The sequence below is a fragment of the Littorina saxatilis genome, linkage group LG10 (assembly GCF_037325665.1).
Source record: "Littorina saxatilis isolate snail1 linkage group LG10, US_GU_Lsax_2.0, whole genome shotgun sequence".
Lineage (NCBI taxonomy): Eukaryota > Metazoa > Mollusca > Gastropoda > Littorinimorpha > Littorinidae > Littorina > Littorina saxatilis.
Genome location: NC_090254.1, coordinates 43567784 through 43590504, shown reverse-complemented (window position 1 = coordinate 43590504; position 22721 = coordinate 43567784). Strand labels below are relative to the sequence as shown.

General features: G+C 41.7%; 1 protein-coding gene across 1 annotated transcript in view; it reads left to right on the top strand.

Moving 5' to 3' along the window:
• LOC138978892 (lysophospholipid acyltransferase 5-like) overlaps nt 1-22721 on the top strand; it is a 60478-nt gene that overhangs the window by 27327 nt on the left and 10430 nt on the right. Inside the window, exons 5-12 of the mRNA XM_070351700.1 lie at nt 573-680; nt 6197-6270; nt 11284-11392; nt 14782-14868; nt 15650-15816; nt 18402-18549; nt 20127-20285; nt 21712-21845. Of these exons, the coding sequence (XP_070207801.1) occupies nt 573-680; nt 6197-6270; nt 11284-11392; nt 14782-14868; nt 15650-15816; nt 18402-18549; nt 20127-20285; nt 21712-21845 (986 nt within the window). The remainder of the gene's footprint in view (nt 1-572; nt 681-6196; nt 6271-11283; nt 11393-14781; nt 14869-15649; nt 15817-18401; nt 18550-20126; nt 20286-21711; nt 21846-22721) is intronic.

Below are 22721 nucleotides of genomic sequence, written 5' to 3'. Positions count from 1 at the left end.
GGCAAGGATTTGAGAGTGAGTTTGAAATTTTTTCTTTCCCACCGCCTTGTTGAAGCTATCTGCTGCTATATGTGATTCGGAGTAAGAATATGTAATTTAATCGAAAATTTTAAAAGTAAATTTTCATTTGATTAATATACTTACCCGAATCACATAGTTTATGCTCTCCCACCCGTCGCGATATAACCTTCGTGGTTGAAAACGACGTTAAACACCAAATAAAGAATGCCCTCCCACCTGCCCCGCGTATGGTTTTTTAGTTTCTTTAAAGCCGTATGATTGTAGCCACGTGGTGATAGAGGTAGTGACGTAGTACACACCAATGGGAGGTAACTCACAGAGTATGTGCTCATCACCATGGCTATTTTTAGCTCTTTTGGTGATGGGGTTGCTTCCCTTTAAAAATGTTAGACGGGTAAGCGTTTTCAGACGTTAGCATCTCAGACTGTGTCAATGCTATATGTGATTCAGGTAATTATATTAATCAAATGAAAATTTACTTTTAAAATTTTCGATTTTAGAGGCAAAATGCTATGCAAATTGTGAATGTATTGTGTGTGTGTGTTTTACAGACGCCGATTCCCCCTGCGTACAAAGAGACGGCGCTAACCAAGGCCCCCAGTCTGCTGGAGCTGTTCGGGCAGTGTTATTTCTTCGGAGGATTCCTGGTCGGCCCTCAGGTAACGTATGGCGTTCATTGTCATTACTTTGTTGTCCTATCACTGGGAATTTCAGGTCACTTTTCTTAGTGGAAAGTAAAGTGCAACAGAGTCGCGTAACCAATGTGTGTGCATGGTTAGCTGTAATGAGCCACCTGCACTTCTTTGCCGCAATGGTTTTGTTTTGTTTGTACGTGGGCTGAAACTCCCACGGCTTTTACGTGTATGACCGTTTTTACCCCGCCATTTAGGCAGCCATACGCCGCTTTCGGAGGAAGCATGCTGGGTATTTTCGTGTTTCTATAACCCACCGAACTCTGACATGGATTACAGGATCTTTTTCGTGCGCACTTGGTCTTGTGCTTGCGTGTACACACGGGGGTGTTCGGACACCGAGGAGAGTCTGCACATAAAGTTGACTCTGAGAAATAAATCTCTCGCCGAACGTGGGGACGAACTCACGCTGACAGCGGCCAACTGGATACAAATCTAGCGCGCTACTGACTGAGCTACATCCCCGCCCTGCCGCAATGGTGACAAGGCACACTATTCCATTCCATGCACGCTCAGCTGGAGCTAAAAATAGCTCGCCAAAGCAACCTCCATCCCGCCTATTACTCTCTCCCTTCCCCCTTCCCTGTCTTTCCCACACACTGCCACTGGCGCTTGAACTAAGAAATGCTGAATACGCTGCAAACACAGCGATAAGCTGATGCCGAAAGCTGGCTCGCTTGCTGTGTACTGGTAATCAGTCTGTGAGCTGCTGATAATAAACACCTGCTTGCGCTTTAACATCCGGAACTCCCGCGAAGCGCCATAATATTTAGCAGAAGACAACACAGAGGATACTACTTGTCAGTTATATTCAAGTACATAATTATACCATACTTTACAGATCTGAAAAACACATAGATGCTTCAGTTAAATCAACAGAAAACCCAACATCTCAAAGCACGGCACAATCTATAAGAGGACAGAAGACAACACGTACAGTAAACAAAACATCTGAATCAGTGTGCCACAATAAAAGAACACAAAATAATGAAAAAAAGACCAAGGTAATCCCTAAGTACACTGATATATGTACAACACTTTACAAAATATATACAAACAACAGAGGATATACAGTCGTATTTACATACATATTATAGGCATGCATATGGTGCGCATGTGAAATTTGTTTTGCGTTTATATAATTCAAAATAGTGCATGATTGTAATGTCTGTAAACATCGAACGCAGAAGAAGAAGAAGTAATGTCTGTATTATAAAATAAAGAAAAAACGGTCTTTCAATACATGTTCATGCAAATTGTTAGCTGCATGTGAATAAAACAAAAAGCCTACCTGACGGCCACTCCTATACACGACTTTTGACTGGTATCATTGCAGCGCCATACATCAGTAATCCCTTGGCAGCACACAAGTTGATTTGGAAGTTTTTCAACACAGACTCTGTTTTCACTACTGTTCTCACAATCTTGTATACCACAGGAAACGAAACTCGTCGATCCGACGACAATTTAACGTTTGTTTCATTATCGCAAACAAAACAGAACAGACAAAACGAAACAATACAGCACAACAGTTGGGGATGTTATTTTTCTGAGATATTTAAGGAAAAAGAATATGATGTTTGTCCTTCGCTGCCTTTGATCATCTGCCACAAGTTCTGCACATAGCATTTAGCCTAAATATGTCGAGATCTTCCGTATGTTGCACTGCCGCCATTCTTAACTGAGACACCTTAAAATCAATAAATAGAGTGACTAAAAATTGAAAGAAATTGACACCAATAAACAAGCAAAACCATGTACACACATACAGACAGGCAAGAACATAGGCACAATTACAGTCACAACATTAAGTCAGGAATAAACGCTAATATGCTGAAGAACAGAAAAGAAGGGGGAAAACACAAAACCAAACAAGCAATCAAAAAACAGAAAAGATGAAATGCACAAGAGTCAACAGCCACAGTGATTGTCGTACTGCATAAAACAAGTGTCTTGTATCGAGTGCCTATTCCGACCACCGTGCAGCGCGTGGGTTAACAAAAATTACAGCACAAAACTGCTCCAGAAATCAAAAACAAACGTAAAACACCCTGCGCGAAACTTATTCTCACTGAATCACACAGTTTACACTAAGTGCTTACTGACCGCAACATCAGAAAGACAGTCGGTGGCTGCTATCAATATTGAGTGTGGTCAGAAAATGGTACACAACGCGCACATTCTGTTTCTTTCAAGAGGAACAAAGAAGCACGTGTCCGTATGAGTGATATCAGTATAACCACAAAATCAAACAAAACGAGTCCTGCGCTAACCTCCAGTTTGCACTAACACAAAGCCTGTATAATTATCAGACTAACCAAATAGACAGATTGAACGTAATCCACGGGTCAAGTCACGGAAACGATCCCATTTTCACACCAAGAAACACGTATTTTTTTCAGACCGGCATTTTCACTTGGACACATTCCAGAGTGACCTAGATAAGACGCTTGCTTTCGGCTTGCCGGCTTGCCCTCGGAAGGGGAGAGTTCGACTATAATTAGCCCGCTCGCTGCAAACTAGCCGCTTGCAGACTTAGCTGAGGAGGCAAAAATCCCAGTAGAATAGAATACAGTGAAGGGAGTTTGACATGGATACCTTTTCTGAGTCTGCACGTACAGTCGAACCCACTTAAAACGAACACGCTAGTTACGAATTTTGACTTATAACGTATTAGTTTTAAGTTCCCAACTGAATACCTCTTTCTTCATGCTTAAAAAAAATGCTTAAAACGAATTCTTTATAACGAATTTATGCTTATAACGAGCACTTTTTGGATTCCCAAGCATGCATAATGTCTGTAATTTACTCACGCTTATGACGAAATCTTTAAACTCGTCCCGAGATCGACATATCATGGGAATTTGAGAAGTTTGAATACATGTGTCAAAGTCTTCCCTTGCGTCGACTGCTTGAACCATTGCTCAACCGATCACTGAATAAAGTTAAACTGATTACACTGTACTCACAAAACAATTTCAAATTTAGAATCAAAGTGATTGATAGCTCAGACACTGAACATGAATGACTGACTGACGTTTATTTCCTTCGCGAATACCAAAAACGAAACATCAATGTTTAGAACGGAAGCCATTGCCAAAAAATATAGATGCCAGAGTGGTTTCCCTTGGACAAGGGAAACCACACTCTCAACGTTTGCGTTCGCCGGTTCGCGATAGTTTATCAGTCAGTCAGTGCTTTCGATTTGGATTTGAACATCATGTTGCAACAAAACAAAAAAAACTAAATTGGCCAAGGTTTGCTACCCGTCGCCAAGGTAAGTGATTCCGGACAAATGATAGGAACACCGCGAATGTGGACAGTGTCAGTGTGTGCGTGTGTGTGACCAAAAACGTAACAACTGGATGAAACATCTGTGTGCTCACTCTCACTCAAACTCAACAATCATCACTCAACATGAGACACACATGAACATGTAACTGAATATGTCACTTTATTGTCTAAACGTGAAGCAGCATGAAAGTTGCGAAAGAAACAAATTGAAACACCATAAAATGTACAAGACTTGTCAATTTTCTTAATACGAATTTTGGTTAAGACGAACTTTTTTTCCGATCCCCAGTGATTCGTCTTAAGCGAGTTCGACTGTAATGTTGACCTGTGTTAATCCCAGTCCGACCCCCTGCGGGTTAGGGGGAAGAATTTACCCGATGCTCCCCAGCATGTCGTAAGAGGCGACTAACGGATTCTGTTTCTCCTTTTACCCTTAAGTGTTTCTTGTATAGAATATAGTCAATGTTTGTAAAGATTTTAGTCAAGCAGTGTGTAAGAAATGTTAAATCCTTTGTACTGGAAACTTGCATTCTCCCAGTAAGGTAATATATTGTACTACGTTGCAAGCCCCTGGAGCAAATTTTTGATTAGTGCTTTTGTGAACAAGAAACCATTGACAAGTGGCTCTATCCCATCTCCCCCCTTCCCCCGTCGCGATATAACCTTCATGGTTGAAAACGACGTTAAACACCAAATAAAGAAAGAAAGATTCCCAGTCCGGATTCAAACCTGTGACCCAAGGATCACAAGCCTGATGTTCTAGCAGCTGAGCTAAGAGACCCTACAGCCTTATGTAACAGTAGTACCTCTACCCTGGATCACAAGCCTGATGTTCTAGCAGCTGAGCTAAGAGACCCTACAGCCTTATGTAACAGTAGTACCTCTACCCTGGCTCACAAGCCTGATGTTCTAGCAGCTGAGCTAAGAGACCCTACAGCCTTATGTAACAGTAGTACCTCTACCCTGGATCACAAGCCTGATGTTCTAGCAGCTGAGCTAAGAGACCCTACAGCCTTATGTAACAGTAGTACCTCTACCCTGGCTCACAAGCCTGATGTTCTAGCAGCTGAGCTAAGAGACCCTACAGCCTTATGTAACAGTAGTACCTCTACCCTGGATCACAAGCCTGATGTTCAAGCAGCTGAGCTAAGAGACCCTACAGCCTTATGTAACAGTAGTACCTCTACCCTGGCCTCAAACTGTGCGTCCCTATGTCCTGTACGCACTGAAAGTCGGAAGAACCTAAAAGTTTGATCGTGATCACTAAATGGAAGAAGAAGAAGAAGAAATCGAAAGTAGGTTGCCAAACCTGTTCTCGCGATAGCCCAGTGGATAAAATCCAGCTTTGACGATTGGTCAATGTAATCACGTGAGACGTGATATGACAAGATTTTATCTTCTGCCATTGTTGTTGTCGAGTCCAGCACATTGACGAAAATGTCGAAGCGCAAAAAGCAGTAACGCCTAAAAGTTCCTCTTCTGAAAAGGGACAATGTTATTGCTGCCCTTGAGGCAATAGCTTATGAACGTTTCTTGTGAGTTTCAAAATACTCTCAATATTTTGAAAATACGCTGAATCTCTGTGAATAGTACACCGAAGTCAAAGTGTGGGTAAACAGGTCTGCGAAACACAACACGTTTGACTGAGAAATTTGATTTGTTTCAAAAACTCCTTCTCATATAAAGTATGACGGTATTGTGTTCTTTGTAGCGGAATTGTACTTTTACAGAAGTTATGTAATAGTTGGCTCACGTCACGTAAGTGTAGCCTATGCGATCGTAACTTTGTCTGTCTGTGCGTGCGTATGTGCGTATGTGCGTGCGTGTGTATGTCTGTGGTAGAAACTTTAACATTTCGTCATTTGAAGACGTCACATTATGACGTAAGAGGGTTAGACGTCACGCGAAGGAATTACTGAAAGTCTCGGTCATTGTTATTTTGAGCGGGCCGAGACTAGTTGGCAGTCGTGTCCCTGTAAGTAGGCTACATGCAGACAGACAGATCTAGATCTAGTGTCTCGCTTTCTTGCACAGTGTCACCTATGCTTACTGTGTGTGTGTGTGTGTGTGTGTATGTGTGACGGAGTGATTGAGTTTGTGTTACTGTTTGTCGATTTCTTACGTGAGCCTTGAAGGCTTCGCCTCTTGTTTTGGTTTTACAAATGTATTTCCATTTTGTGTGTGTGCAGTATTCCATGCGGCGCTATATGAACTTTGTCAACGGTGAATATTCTGACCCCAAAACAAAAGGGCCTCCTAACACGTATGACCATTTTCTTCTCTTTCTCTTGTGTGTTGGCGTGTGTGTGTGCATATATGTATGTTTGTTTGTCTTTATGTTATTTATTTTTTTGCTCACTATTGTCTGGTCAAGCATAGGAGAATGTGGGCAAAAACATACATCCAGGGGCTCACATCCATGAGAGATGGCATAAGACAAATGTCCTGGACAATGCAAAAGCGATAGGACATTTGTCCCGAACAAAAACAAAATGAATAGGACCTTTTTTTTCTCGCAACAAAACGTACACTAACAGCATGGTTTTGTCTGCTTGGAGAGACATCGTAGCAAATCAAACTACTGTAAATTGAAAAGTACTGACAATTTCCAGATCAAATGAAAGCATAATCGGACAATGTCCTCTTGCATGAAAAATGTATAGGACATTTGGAAAAAAATATCCGTGTATGTCCGATGTCCGACGTGGATGTGAGCCCCTGTACATCTTACAGACAGTGTCAAAGCTGTTGTTAGTTACAGAACCACATTACGTAAGGCAAATGAAAAAATAAGAAACGTTTCAGATTTTCCGAACGACCTATACTTTCTCCCCGACATTAACACTGTTTTTGACACTTATAAAATAAATGTTGCACACTTTTCAAGGTAGGTAACTCTTGTCCAGCATCCGGGGGACGCAGCTCGCAGGTCACTAGACCTTTTTCACTTAAATTTTGGCGCATGCGCTGTGAAGTTTATTGTCAGATCTACCGGAACTAGGGGGCAAAAGGAAAAATCGACAACGAGGCTTGGTGCAAAGTAAAGTGCGGAGACGACGAGGCAAACTGTTGTGTTTACAACTGCAAGTGCAACAGTGGAATGAAGAAAGAGAAATACGGTGGACAGAATTTGTCATTGTATGGCTTTCCGATGGGTGCAAGTGCGAAGGCGCAACAGCGAAGGACGCGATGGGTGCAAGCAATCCGACGACAGGGGTTTGTCGTGCCATTGAAAAGTCTGCTCGCGTCACTTCGTGTCTGGCAATGGGTGTCAACGCTGAAAATATCATCGGATCTGGAAGAGACTCAGAGCCAAGTAAGCTTTGTTTGTTTTTATCAATTTATGATCTGCTGACTTTCTTCCTACATCAGTGTATAAGAAATTTAAAATGAATCGGCAGCCCAAAACGGATGCATAGGAAGGGTCACGAAACAGATTCAAGATTTTAGAAAACAAACAAACAAGATCTAGACATATGTCGACAAGCCGCGTGCATTCAATCAACCGACTCTTGAATCGAGAAGATTAAGGAGGTTACTTGATACAGATAGTGATGCAGTTTTCAAGACATCGATAAAGCTCATGCTGAATCACTTTTTTATTCCCAGAAATGTACCATTGAATTGATGCAACAACAAATATAGCACTAGATTTCTACAATTTTGATTTTGCATAGAACACTCCGAAATAATTTCTGGGGAGCATCTCCTGCACCCCTAAGTTTTGTTCAATTTCAGGAGTTATTTCCCTCATGTATTTTCATGCTTAAATGCTGTGAGTGTGATGCATGTGTAATCTGATAACAAGATCATTGATGCTAATTCTATTGCTAATGTATACATTTGATTTTGTATTTACAGAAGCAGCCATTCCTTTGCCCTCCGCATCTAGTGAGAGCTTAGGACCAGGGCCAGATCATGCCTTTGCAAAGAGGGACACGACTACCTGTGAGGGTATTGTTATTGGAACACAGACTACCTCAAGTTGGCAGAGCTGCAGATGACAATTACATAACAGGCCTCTGTGATTAATCGTCTGACTGAAGATGTTTCTGGCTTGAAGAAAGACAACATGAAGCTGAAGGAGAACATACGCTCTTTTTCTGTTGATTCTCTACTGAAAAATGACACTGCAGTATGGTTTTACACATATGGTGATCTTTCGGTATGCATGTACCTACTTCGTAAAAAAGGCAGGTCTACATTACTGGGTTGATGAGCTGCCAAAGGCCACATCACTCCAAAGAGCAAGAAGCTTTTTTTGTCATGTAATGGTGTATATAATTTACTCGGGTACTGTAAAGAATAAAGGGCCCATTATCAATCAAATCTCTGGTCTGGTCCGAGTTTGTTTCATAAATGATTGTATGTGAGCTTACGAACATAACGATTTCCACTTTAAATAAATGCGATCAAGATAATTGGGTAGACAACATGTCAAGAGACGTTTATTCCTTATTTCTTGTTATAATTGAAGGATATTATTATGCAATACACTGCTTTGTTTAAAATGGCTTCAAATTGTCTCCCTTGTACCGACACTCTAGTACACAATTTGTGCATTCACTTGAGTTATTTCTTAAAGAAAATTACCCCCCCCAAAATTATTCAAAACAGTCTTTGACATATCTACAGTTTAATTAACAAGAAAAACTGTATTCTATTTTAAGTGATAAATAAATATAGACAAATCTTGGGACTGTGCACAAACTGATCGGCTTGAACTCAAAAGTCGCAACCAAGAATCTTCTGCAACTTTTGAGTTCAAGTCTGTCAGCTTGTGCACGGTCCCACAATCAGTTCAATAAGAATTTTCCTTGATATAGCCTTGAAAAAAAAAAGAGTAAGTAACAAATTTTGTACAAACAATTTGTTCAAGGGAGACAATTGGAATCATGTTTTTTAAAATCGGTGGATAGTCTCCTGCCCGCCCAGCAACCTTTCCCTTGACCCTGCTTGTGACCTCGATGTTTTTTGCCCCCGCAAGGGGTACGGTACTCTCTAAGCACCCAAAACCTCAAAGAGAGATAACTGGCGGAAACCTTCCTATTGTAGTCTCCTGTATGACGACTTACTAGTGCCAAAACCTCATAATTGTAATTATCAAGGGAAAATTAGTAATTTTTCCTTGATAATTACCATTTTCATGTGTTAATTACTAATTTTTCCCGGAAAGTTACTAATTTTTCCGGAAAACTTACTAACTTTCACCTGTTAATTACTAATTTTTAGTTTTGGCTCACTTCCTGACGGATTGCTAGTGCCGAAACTAAAACTTAGTAATTTTCCTGTGAAAATTAGTAATTAACAGATGAAAACACTGTAACTGACAGCGTTAATTAGTAATTATCACGTGATAGTGGATAAAACCAGGTTTTGGCACTAGTGAGCCGTCATACTCCTGTCCGCCCAGCCGACCTTCCCCTTGACCCTGCTTGTGACCTCGATGTTTTTTGCCCCCGCAAGGGGCACGCACCCAAAACCTCAGAGAGATAACTGGCGGAAACCTTCCTATTGCATTATAATTTCCTCAAAAAAATAACAACTAACTGAAATAAATTAGAAAAAAAGTGCTAACATTATTACCTTGATCAGATCGATGTGTATGACAAGGAATTTCTATGTTTGCTGATTTAGTGGTCCGGTAATGACTTTTTCATGCACGGGGCTTCTTAATTCACTCGCTCAAATGCTCATGTCTGCACCAACATTCACACACGTCCATATCGGCACATTCATAAGGGATGGTGACAACACGCTCTTGAACAACAAACATGGCACAAAACGAATGAACATTTCAAACATTTCGCTATTGAATCAAATCATCAGTACATGGATATCAAATCATAAAACATCTCACAAAATACCTCCTTGCCATTCCGAAATTGAAGAAGAACACAGTCCGGCATTACACACACTACACTTTCATCACTGAGAATCGCTGTTCACAACACGTCCTCGGCTCTGCAGTGATAACCTTCATTGACAAGAGGATTCACAAACATGTGTACACACATTAAATAAAACTCCGCACTCAGGTACCGGGTATATTGAACATGCCTAGCCAACATGGCATGGTCTCCTGGAGATACTGATTGAAATTACATTAACATGCTGCTCATAACTTTGTAAAAAAAGACAGCTTTTGCATGCAGACATTTTCAGTAGAGAATTATGAATCTCTGTGTGTGTTTGTGTGCCATGCATTATATGACTGAGTATGAAAACTGATTGTGTAAGATACCAAGTAACGCAGCCATCAAGTTAATCCCACAAAACATACAAGGCCAACAACACTTACCCAGCAACACACTGGCAGTAGGCTCCAAGTGCCTGTCCGGTCAGCGTCACTTAACAGCATACACTTCGTTGCGAGTCTGCTTCATTGACGTCAGAACATTCGCTCTGAGTCTGATCACCACAGTTGCTGACTGTTGTACGTGCCATGCAGAAAGACATTGTATGCACACAGTATGTCTATCGTTTACCCCAAGGTTTCGCATTCTTTGCGCTGGATGCGTCGTATAACTTGTCGAATGTCGACACAGTAGTATCAGTAAGAAAGTTGATCCAGAGATCTGTAGATCTGTGGTCAATCACCTCTGCTTCGCTTATGCAGGGGAAGTTCGCCAAGTCTTTCGTCCATATACCACCAATAGCCGTTTCAAACCATACCTTCGTGCATGTCCTTGACTTTTTGTTCATGATTTTGAACAAGATAATCCGTTTTCTTGCAGAATTTCTCAAAGTAATCCTCTGGCAATAGTACTTCGAGCACCGAAAGTGAAAGAGGTATTGCAGGCCAGGCACCTATTACCCCCTAGTTCCGGTTATCAGAGTGAGGCTGCCGTGCCCTAAAATCTGATTGGTCGAAACGCTGGGGGCAAAGGTTATACGAAAAAGGTCTATTTAAAGCCACATGGGTTTGTGTAGATAAAAAAGCAAACTGCAATAAAAAATAAAAATAAAAAAAGTAAACGCAGGAACCAACCTACCCTAAACCCAAATTTGGGGGGCTTGTTATTTGAAACAAACATTTCCCCTGAAAGCGGCGTGTGGCTGCCTCAATGGCGGGGTCAAAACGGTCATACACGTAAAAACCCACTTGTGTAAAAACAATGAGTGAACATGGGAGTTTTAGGCCATGAACAAAGCAGAAGAAGAAAAAATTATTTACATATTTTGTTGAAGCCTGGGTTAAGACAGTGTCGCTGTGATCCTTGGTATGATAATATTGTCCTGTGTGGAATCTTAATTGTGTGTCCTTATGCTTCAGTGTGATGCCGGCGCTGGAGCGTTTCTTGCTTGGCATAGCCTACATCGGGGCGTACCAGGCGGTCTACATCTTCGTCTCTGATGAGTTCCTTCAGTCCGAGGCATTCCAGGTACAGTGACCCCCCCCCTCCTTACCTTTTTGGGAGGCCTCCACAAATATGCAAAAAGTTAGGTCTTAAAAAGGAGGAATCGAGTCTTAAAATGGAAGAATGTCGCTTCTTCATTTCTTCTTCTTCTTGTCGATCACTTTATAGGAGTGAAATGCGTTGCACTGTCGTTACGCGCACTTTGGCCCAGCGCATCCGTCTTCAGCAGTTGTTTCTTCTCCGACTTTTCCTTGTCGTAGGAGACTTGCCGTCCACGGCTGCAGAACGTCCCCCGTCCTTGGTTTTTTGTCTGAGTGATCCTTCTCATACCCCATTAGCCTCGGGGAGAGGTGGCTGAATTAGTCTGACCTCTACCCTTTGACCTGTCCAGCTTGGGTGGCCCTACCAGGAGTTTACACTCCCCCTGGCATAGCTCTCCGGGTCATCGAGGCACTCAAACCATCACACCGCGCTAAGGAATCAGCCTTGTGGTGGCTTCTTCATTTCAATGCTTGTTGTTCACACTCAGGTGCCAGGAGATTGGTTCCACACAACTCTCACTTGTGTTGCACATGTCGTATACATTTAGAGTGCTTGCCTCCCTTTGGTGGTCTCCACTGTGTGCATGTTGTACAGACCACATGTCGTGTACATTTATTTAGAGTGCTTGCCTCCCTTTGGTGGTCTCCACTGTGTGCATGTTGTACAGACCACATGTCGTGTACATTTATTTAGAGTGCTTGCCTCCCTTTGGTGGTCTCCACTGTGTGCATGTTGTACAGACCACATGTCGTATACATTTAGAGTGCTTACATCCCTTTGTTGGTCTCCACTGTGTGCATGTTGTATAGACCACATGTCGTATACATTTAGAGTGCTTGCCTCCCTTTGGTGGTCTCCACTGTGTGCATGTTGTACAGACCACACGTCGTGTACATTTATTTAGAGTGCTTGCCTCCCTTTGGTGGTCTCCACTGTGTGCATGTTGTACAGACCACACGTCGTGTACATTTATTTAGAGTGCTTGCCTCCCTTTGGTGGGCTCCACTGTGTGCATGTTGTACAGACCACACGTCGTATACATTTAGAGTGCTTGCCTCCCTTTGGTGGTCTCCACTGTGTGCATGTTGTACAGACCACATGTCGTGTACATTTATTTAGAGTGCTTGCCTCCCTTTGTTGGTCTCCACTGTGTGCATGTTGTACAGACCACACGTCGTGTACATTTATTTAGAGTGCTTGCATCCCTTTGTACACTTTGTGCCTCAAACCTGACTAAGAGGATACAATTCTACATTAATCCCTGATTATCAACCCAAATAGGTGGGACACTTCCGTCTCAACTCGGACGCCGCTGTAAGAACGATCTCCAGTAACAGATGCTGATAACGATACAGCTATCTGCTCGCTCCTAAGCCACTCCCCCAGCCTGTATGCCTACACACTGGCACCAATTAAACCTCCAACTGAGCTGTTAACCCGTGCACGCGTGGTTTGTAAAAATATTGTACAAATTACGTCGAACCTAAATCCGCGATTTGTAAACAAAACAAAAAAAAATCTCTGTTCAGCCTATTGTCCCATCGCTGGGAAATTCAGATCGCTTCCTCCCAGTGGAAAGCTAGCAGCAACAGAGTCGTGCTACCCCAAAGTCAAGGGATCCATTAGATTTGTTTTTCTTTTTCCATTTCGTTATTTTCCTTCATCCCTGGCGAATTCGGATCGCTTCCTCCCAGTGAAAAGTTAGCAGCAACAGAGTCGCGCTTGTGGTCCAAGTTGTGGAAATTTCCAAGTTGTGGAATGTGTCCAAGTTGTGGTATGTGTCCAAGTTGTGGTATGTGTCCAATATGTGCAATGTTGTGGTATATGTCCAAGATGTGGAATGTGTTCAAGATGTGGTATGTGTCCAAGATGTGGAATGTGTTCAAGATGTATGTGTCCAAGATGTGGTATGTGTCCCAGATGTGGAATGTGTCCAAGTTGTGGTATGTGTCCAAGTTGTGGTATGTGTCCAAGATGTGGTATGTGTCCAAGTTGTGGTATGTGTCCAAGTTGTGGTATGTGTCCAAGTTGTGGTATGTGTCCAAGATGTGGTATGTGTCCAAGTTGTGGTATGTGTTCAAGTTGTGGGATGTGTCCAAGAGGTGGTCTGTGTCCAAGATATGGTATGTGTTCAAGATGTGGTATGTGTCCAAGTTGTGGTATGTGTCCAAGTTGTGGTATGTGTCCAAGTTGTGGTATGTGTCCAAGTTGTGGTATGTGTCAAAGACGTGGTAATATCGTCATGTGTCCAAGTTTTGGTATGTGTCCAAGTTGTGGAATGTGATGGGACAATAAAGAAATGGAGAAAAAAAATCTAATAGTATAGATACACTGACTTTCGGGTAGCGCGACCCTGTTGTTTCTAGCTTTTCACTCGAAGGAAGCGACCCAAATTTCCCAGCGATTTCTTTTCTTTATTTGGTGTTTAACGTCGTTTTCAACCACGAAGGTTATATCGCGACGGGGAAAGGGGGGGGGGGGGGGGGGGTGACGTAACGTAAAGAAAAGGAAGAAAAATCCCATAGATCTCCCTTGACTTTGGGGTATCGCGACTCTGTTGCTGCTAGCTTTCCACTGGGAGGAAGTGATCCGAATTTCCCAGCGACGGGACAATCTAGTAATGATATGGAGGAAGAAAACAAAATCAACGGAGTCGCGCTACCCCAAAAGTCAAGGGATTTTGTTTTTGTGCCTTGACTTTTGGGATGACAAGAAGATATCGGGAACATTAACGTGATTTGTAAAAAAAAATGATTACAAATCACGGGGCGCGCAGACCCTTGATTTTAACTCCCAGGCTCAAAACTGTAAGGATCAGCAGCTAAAGTTGCTTCTATGAATACGGCTTCTGACGTCATAGAACATTTTACCCAGAATTCACCACTTCCGTACTCTCGTGGACGTTCGAGATACAATGGCCGCCAGAATGGAACGCGAAAACGCTTCGCTTCAGCCACGAAATTCGTCGGATTATGGCCTAAACGATTCCGAAATAAACTAAACCCTGTGAGGGATGGTGAGAAAACAATTTCCTACGGCATGCATATGTCTGGTTAACCCAAGTCACGCCAAAACGCAAATAAACGCGTTTTTGACACCAAAAATAGCCTGTTGGGGCCCTTTAAGTGAAAAAAAAAGAAAAAAAGTATCGCCTTATAGTCCGAAAAGTACGGTAATCAGGAAATCAGAATTTCTCATACACTTATTTCCTGAATTTTTAAAGTCTTTAATTTAATAGCAGGAGAAAGTGAACGTATTTGAGACGTCTGAATCTCGAGCCAATTAAATTTTCTTTTAAAGATTTTTAGGTTTCAGTTGGCTAAAAGTATATCTATGAGATAATGTATTGATTTATTTCCTTTAATTTGCAGGAAAGAGGACTCCTGCTCAAGTGTGTGCTTCTGATAATATGGGGCAAGACGTGTCTCCATAAATACATCGGATCTTGGCTGCTGACGGTACGAATTTTTCTTCTCATTTCTTTTCATTTTTTTTTTAAGTGACTGGAAAATGTGTTGCTTGGATGGGGATGGAGACGAGAATTGTCCTTCCTGTCTCAATAGTAGTTCTCTCTTGCATTGTTTCTGTCAGTCTCTCCCCCTCTCTCTCTCCCTCTCTCCAAATTTCTTTCTGATGAAGTGAAGAACTAAGGGTGCTTGTTGTTGTTCTCCCTTTTCGTAAATGTGAATCCTCTTTTCCTGACATAATCTTACAACTTATCTTCCCTTGATTTTGTTAGAAATGTACTTTTTTATGATTTAGGTAGACTTTATTTTTCTGTGATTTTAGATGGATTTTACTTTTCTATGAATTAGGCAGATTTTATTTTTCTATGATATAGGTAGATTTTACTTTACTATCATAGAATCTTTTGTATGTATGTTTGATGGTGTATGCTTTTAATTAAGCGTTGCTGACTATGAATGTAGATGTAAATGCTTGTATAACTTTGTTTTAATTTTAAATGTGTCAAGCGCAAAGAGCATAATTGTAAAGTTATGATGTTGCGCTATATAAATGCTCATTTATTATTATTATTATTATTATTTACTGATTTAGGTAGATTTTACTTTTCTATGATTTTAGGTAGATTTTAGGTAGATTTTACTTTTCTATGATTTAGGTAGATTTTATTTTTCAATGATTTTAGGTAGATTTAATTTTACTATGATTATAGGTTGATTTAATTTTTCTATGATTTAGGTAGATTTGAATTTTCTCTTCTCTCTTCTCTCACAGGAAGGAGCGATAATCTTCTGCGGGCTAAGCTACAACAACTTGGACGAGAACAAGCAACCGCTGTGGGACGGCTGTACCAACGTACGCGTCAAACTGCTGGAAACGGGCTGCACGCTACAGCACGCAATTCGTTCCTTTAACTGTAACACCAACCTCTGGATGGCACAGTGAGTGGCAGTTGGGAGGGGGGGGGGGGGGGGGGGGGGGTAGTGAAGGAAGGGGGGAGGGGGACAGTTTTCCAATGTATGCGTCAATTTGCTGGAAGCTGATTCAACATTTCAGCGCATGATTCCTTCCTTTGACTCGAACACCAATCTCTGGATGGGACAGTGAGTGGCAGTTTGGGGGGGGGGGGGGTCAAGAAGGAGGAGGGGAGGGGGGACAGTTTTCCAATGTACGCTTCAATTTGCTGGAAAAGATCTTCAGGCATGGGAATTGTCCGCCGACAGGCAAATTTCCGCTGAAATTGGTTTTTGTTCCGCCGAAAAAGCAAAAGTGTCCGCCGAAAACATAATGGAGGAAGGAAAACTGGTTCTAAAAACTGAATTTAATGGCCAACTTGGAGCTCAGATGACACCAAATTGCACAATTTGGGTTCTTTGGAGACAAAAAGTCAGAGGGAGCATGCCCCCGGACCCCCCTAGTAGAGCTAGGCGATTCTCATCGTCGACTTTGCAAAAACTTACAAAATGTCAGCCTTTTTGACTGTTGTCAACTCCCATGCCTGTAAGACAATAACCAACATTAAAGATGCAAGATTTTGTCCATTGTAGAAAACCACACACAATTGATAAATTTATAAAACGCCAATGAAGAAGGACGCTCAGCTGTAGAGAGAAAGAAAGAAAGAAGGGAAAAAAAACCAAAAAAAAACACACAAAAACGTTGGGTTTCTTTCTTTTCATTTATTTTTCAGCTTGAAGCGGACTGCATGCAACTGAGGCACACAAAAAAAAAGAAAAAAAAAACCTCCCATGCCTGGAAGTGATAAAGGGAAGTAAGAGCAACAGAACTACTTGCAGAACCAATCTCCTGGTACCTAAGACAATAAGAATCATTCATTTAATGAACAATCGACTGTTTTTCTATTTATTCCACCTGAAATTGTTCTTCTGTTGGTCAATTTCTTCATTTCTTTTTATCCTGGAGTGTCAAGTGAGAGCAAGCTAGGTTGTTACATTTAATAGTCGATTATCTGTTGTCATTTATTCATGGGTGAAAGTAGCCCGTCAATTGACTGAAATCCGTCAATCTGAAAATAAGTCTGACGGAAATTCCGTCAATCCGCAATTTTTATTAAAAAAAAAAATAAAAAAATTTTTTTTTTTTTTTTTTTTTTTATAAATTTTTAAGCGGAACGCGTTTTTGAACTGCTATGCGGTAAACCCCGTAGGTGAGGTTTCTTCGCTTTCGGATTCGCTCTGCATCACGATAAAAAAAAGTTCTCGCGTTTTGGCAGGCATTATGAAGTGGTGACACGATTTCTGCGACAAAGATACCGGTTTTGACGGAAAACGCATGGACAGATCTTATTGATGCTGGTCTAGCCAACAAATGGCGATGGGACTGGTTGGAGTTCATGAAACTAAAACTGTGTGTGATAAGTTTGGTGCTTGAAACTCAAGTGCTTTTCCTTGAGAACTTTGCACTATAAGAGATGCTACGGCTTAGTTGCTACTTTGTGCAGTGCTACATCATGCTGTTTGCATGTGTGACATTCTGTTTCATCATTTATTTCAATGCCTGTCTGGCAATGTTTGCTTCTTATAATTAAATATTTCGAACTTTTATTTCAGTTGTTCAGTTGTTCAGTTTCTATTTCATTTAGTAATTGGCTGTTGTCAATGTTAATTGTTATCAATTGTGTCGTTGTGTTGGAAGATGCAAGTGTGAAAAGATACAAAAGAAAAATGATTACTTCTGTGAATTGTTTTGATTTTGTTTACCCTTTTTACCATATCATTAGAATCTGAAGGTATTTTTTTGACCTGCATGATAGTGACAAAAAGTGTATTTTTTTGCCAGGAAAGGCCACAAAATCACAATGTATAATGCAAAAATTCGTTTTAGGCCGGGGGGCGTTGCCCCCCTGGACCCCCTAACGGGGCAGGGGCCCCGTACCCCGCCAGGGCCTGGGCGGCCCCTGGACCCCTGCCTCAAAAAATTTTCAGTCAATTTGATTTTCATAGCTTTCACCCATGTTTATTTGACTGATCAAGTATTATATGTGGTCTTGGTGGCCGAGTGGTAACGCACTTGCGCTCAGAAGCGAGAGGTTGCGAGTTCGACCCTGGGTCAGGGCGTTAGCAATTTTCTCCCCCCTTTCCTAACCTAGGTGGTGGGTTCAAGTGCTAGTCTTTCGGATGAGACGATAAACCGAGAACCCTTCGTGTACACTACATTGGGGTATGCACGTTTAAGATCCCACGATTGACAAAAGGGTCTTTCCTGGCAAAATTGTATAGGCGTAGATAAAAATGTCCACCAAAATACCCGTGTGACTTGGAATAATAGGCCGTGAAAGGTGGATGCAGCGCCTATAGGCTGTTGATCTACTGGCCGATGTGAATGCGTGATATATTGTGTAAAAAATTCCATCTCACACGGCGTACGCGCTTTGAACTAAAAAGCGCTATATAAATACCCGTTATTATATTATATTATATTATATGTGATTTTTACAGGTGCAGTTTTGAGCAGTTTGGTTCATGCTCTGTATTTGACTCGTGGAGTGTTTGTGTGATTGTTGCAGGTACATTTTCAAGCGGTTACGTTTCCTGGGCAACAAACTGGTGTCTCAGGCGGTGACATTGTTTTACCTGGCCATCTGGCATGGGCAGGACACTGGCTATTTCATCAACTTTTTCCTAGAGTTTATTTACACCATGTGTGAACGACAGGTAAGTCCTTGTGTGCTGTCATCCAGAAGTTAAACAAAATTAGAAACATTCTGTTAGCCAGCATTTGAAATTCACCAGCCCACAAAATATTACACTGGCCTAAAACTTTTTTTTTATACTTTCCTCAGGGGAAGGGTTGGGGTGTGTTTAAAAATGGCATCATGTCTTTCGGATGAGACGAAAAACCGAGGTCCCTTCGTGTACACTACATTGGGGTGTGCACGTTAAAGATCCCACGATTGACAAAAGGGTCTTTCCTGGCAAAATTGTATCGGCATAGATAAAAATGTCCACCAAAATACCCGTGTGACTTGGAATAATAGGCCGTGAAAAGTAGGATATGCGCCGAAATGGCTGCGATCTGCTGGCCGATGTGAATGCGTGATGTATTGTGTAAAAAAATTCCATCTCACAGGGCATAAATAAATCCCTGTGCCTTGAATATGTGCGCGATATAAATTGCATTAAAAAAAACAAAAAAACCTGCGCTTAGAACTGTACCCACGGAATACGCGCGATATAAGCCTCATATTGATTGATTGATTGATTGATCATAGGGCATAAAGGCATGCACACAAATAAAAGCTCAGAAATCAATGTTACAACTTTTGTATCTATATTTAGTGCTTGTTCAGACATGTCTGAGAGTGTGTACTTATTTGTACTTATTTGCCAAACAACCGGCACGGTTGGCCTAGTGGTAAGGCGTCCGCCCCGTGATCGGGAGGCCGTGGGTTCAAAACCCGGCCGGGTCATACCTAAGACTTTAAAATTGGCAATCTAGTGGCTGCTCCGCCTGGCGTCTGGCATTATGGGGTTAGTGCTAGGACTGGTTGGTCCGGTGTCAGAATAATGTGACTGGGTGAGGCATGAAGCCTGTGCTGCGACTTCTGTCTTGTGTGTGGCGCACGTTAAATGTCAAAGCAGCACCGCCCTGATATGGCCCTTCGTGGTCGGCTGGGCGTAAAGCAAACAAACAAACAAACAATTTGCCAAACGAGAGAATCTGAGAAAGGAAAGAAAACTGACATGAGGTCTGGGAATAAAAATAACACTTCCAAGAAGAAAACAAATTCTACATATTCAGTTTTTTTTCAATTCTTTGGAGACAATCTCCTAAAGCTTTCCAATCCCCCCGCGGGTTAGGGGGAAGAATTGACCCGATGCTCCCCAGCATGTCGTAAGAGGCGACTAACGGATTCTGTTTCTCCTTTTACCCTTGTTAAGTGTTTCTTGTATAGAATATAGTCAATGTTTGTAAAGATTTTAGTCAAGCAGTATGTAAGAAATGTTAAGTCCTTTGTACTGGAAACTTGCATTCTCCCAGTAAGGTAATATATTGTACTACGTTGCAAGCCCCTCGAGCAATTTTTTTATTAGTGCTTTTGTGAACAAGAAACAATTAACAAGTGGCTATCCCATCCCCCCTTTTCCCCGTCGCGATATAACCTTCGTGGTTGAAAACGACGTTAAACACCAAATAAAGAATGAAAGAAAGCTTTCCAAATGTATGTGCCTGTTCCGTCTTGATTTGTGATGCTTTTCATTTCAGTTCACCTGACTGTGATTTATTTCAGATTGCAAGCACAGTGGAGCGGATAGGACCACTGCGCCAGTTTTTTGGAATCCCAGCGCTTCAGCCTGTGTTATTTGTAGTGAAGAAAATATATTCCACGTTTTTGCTGTCCTTCGCCCTGGTGGGCTTCTCCTTACTCCAGTACAGCAAGTGGAACGGCGTGAGTAGATCTTTGTTGGAATATCAAGCATCTTTGTTGGAATATCAGGCATCTTTGTTGGAATATCAGGCATCTTGCTCATTGCACAATTTGGTTGCGTAAACAAGGTTTAGGTGCCGTGCACTTTTTTGCCACATTGCTTGTTACCAGTATAGTTTCGGTACTGAAGTTTGTATAAGAAAAAAAACTCCGGGTTCAATTTTACCAATACTCTGCAGACAGAATTTCTAAAGCTCTCCCAACAGTTTTGTGTGCCTGTTCTGTCTTGATTTATATGCATTTTGGCCATATTGCTTGTTACCAGTATACTTTAGGTACTGAAACTTCAATGGACTGTCTGAATTTAATATAAGAAAAACATGGGTTTTTTGACTCACATGCGAAGCAAAAGTGAGTCTATGTACTCACCCGAGTCGTCCGTCCGTCCGTCCGTCCGTCCGTCCGGCCATCCGGCCGGCCGTCCGGAAAACTTTAACGTTGCATATTTCTTGGATACTATTCAGTCTATCAGTACCAAATTTGGCAAGATGGTGTATGATGACAAGGCCCCAAAAAACATACATAGCATCTTGACCTTGCTTCAAGGTCAAGGTCGCAGGGGCCATAAATGTTGTCTAAAAAACAGCTATTTTTCACATTTTCCCCATTTTCTCTGAAGTTTTTGAGATTGAATACCTCACCTATATATGATATATAGGGCAAAGTAAGCCCCATCTTTTGATACCAGTTTGGTTTACCTTGCTTCAAGGTCAAGGTCACAGGAGCTCTTCAAAGTTGGATTGTATACATATTTTGAAGTGACCTTGACCCTGAACTATGGAAGATAACTGTTTCAAACTTAAAAATTATGTGGGGCACATGTTATGCTTTCATCATGAGACACATTTGGTCACATATGATCAAGGTCAAGGTCACTTTGACCCTTATGAAATGTGACCAAAATAAGGTAGTGAACCACTAAAAGTGACCATATCTCATGGTAGAAAGGGCCAATAAGCACCATTGTACTTCCTATGTCTTGAATTAACAGCTTTGTGTTGCATGACCTTGGATGACCTTGACCTTGGGTAGGAAAAATGTTTAAAGCAGTTCTTAGTGTATGATGTCATTGCTAGGTTTAGTTATATGAGGTCAAGCATGTGAGTCGTATGGGCTTTGCCCTTCTTGTTTATTGTTTGTTTGCTTGTTGTTTGTTTGTGATTGTTTTTTCTCTCTAAGTTACAAAACAGTATGAACCTCTTTTTTATGATTGTAGTTCTACACCCAGAGTCCAACTTAAAGCAATTACTGATGAGCATTCAATTTTTGGTGTCTTGAGTTTAGGACCTGAAGACTGATTTTAACTGGGAAGAATTAATCTGTCTCAACTTGTGGACATTGTATTGCCTAAAATAAAACTGATTTTAATCTTCTCTGTATTTGACAGGTGTACGCATCCCTCCACTACGTGGGTTTTGTTATACCTGCGTTACTGCTTTCTGCCTGCACATTCCTCCAGTTCATGTTTCCTTCAAAGTCGGAGCACAACGGGGTTACCTCATCCAGCCCCAGCAAGTCTCAGTGAGTGCCCGTGTCCAATAGACCAACTTTGCAAATAACTGTCGGGGTGCAGACCTGGGAACCCATACGATTTTGCCGTATTTTGTGCTAGATTGTCTAAAATACAATTAGTACGGTCAGTGGGGAAAAAAAGCGACAAAAAAAATACCCAGACTATTTTCTTCACAAGCGCATCCGGAAGCCGATCCAGTATTTTGACACACCCGTTTTTGAGCTTTCGTGTCATTCCTATTTATTTTTATGATAATTAACTTTGAAAGAAGCATTTGTTTTAAATGTATTGGTAAACTTTAATTAACAGTGCAACAAACGCGCGTGAAGCATGTTTAAATCAGCGAAGTTCAAATGCTGTGTAGAGTACACTCATTTTTCTGAAATGACACCAAGTTTCTTTAAGAATACTCCAAGTGCAAAACAGAGGTTCCCAGGTCTGGGGGTGTTGGTTGTGAAAGAGAGAATGCTTTCATTGAGGCAAACTTTCTACACATGCTCTTTGTTCACATGTTTCAGACACACCCCTCACTAGGGATTGGCCTGTAATGCCATGTTTCAGACACACCCCTCACTAGGGATTGGCCTGTAATGCCATGTTTCAGACACACCCCTCACTAGGGATTGGCCTGTAATGCCATGTTTCAGACACACCCCTCACTAGGGATTGGCCTGTAATGCCATGTTTCAGACACACCCCTCACTAGGGATTGGCCTGTAATGCCATGTTTCAGACACACCCCTCACTAGGGATTGGCCTGTAATGCCATGTTTCAGACACACCCCTTACTAGGGATTGGCCTGTAATGCCATGTTTCAGACACACCCCTCACTAGGGATTGGCCTGTAATGCCATGTTTCAGACACACCCCTCACTAGGGATTG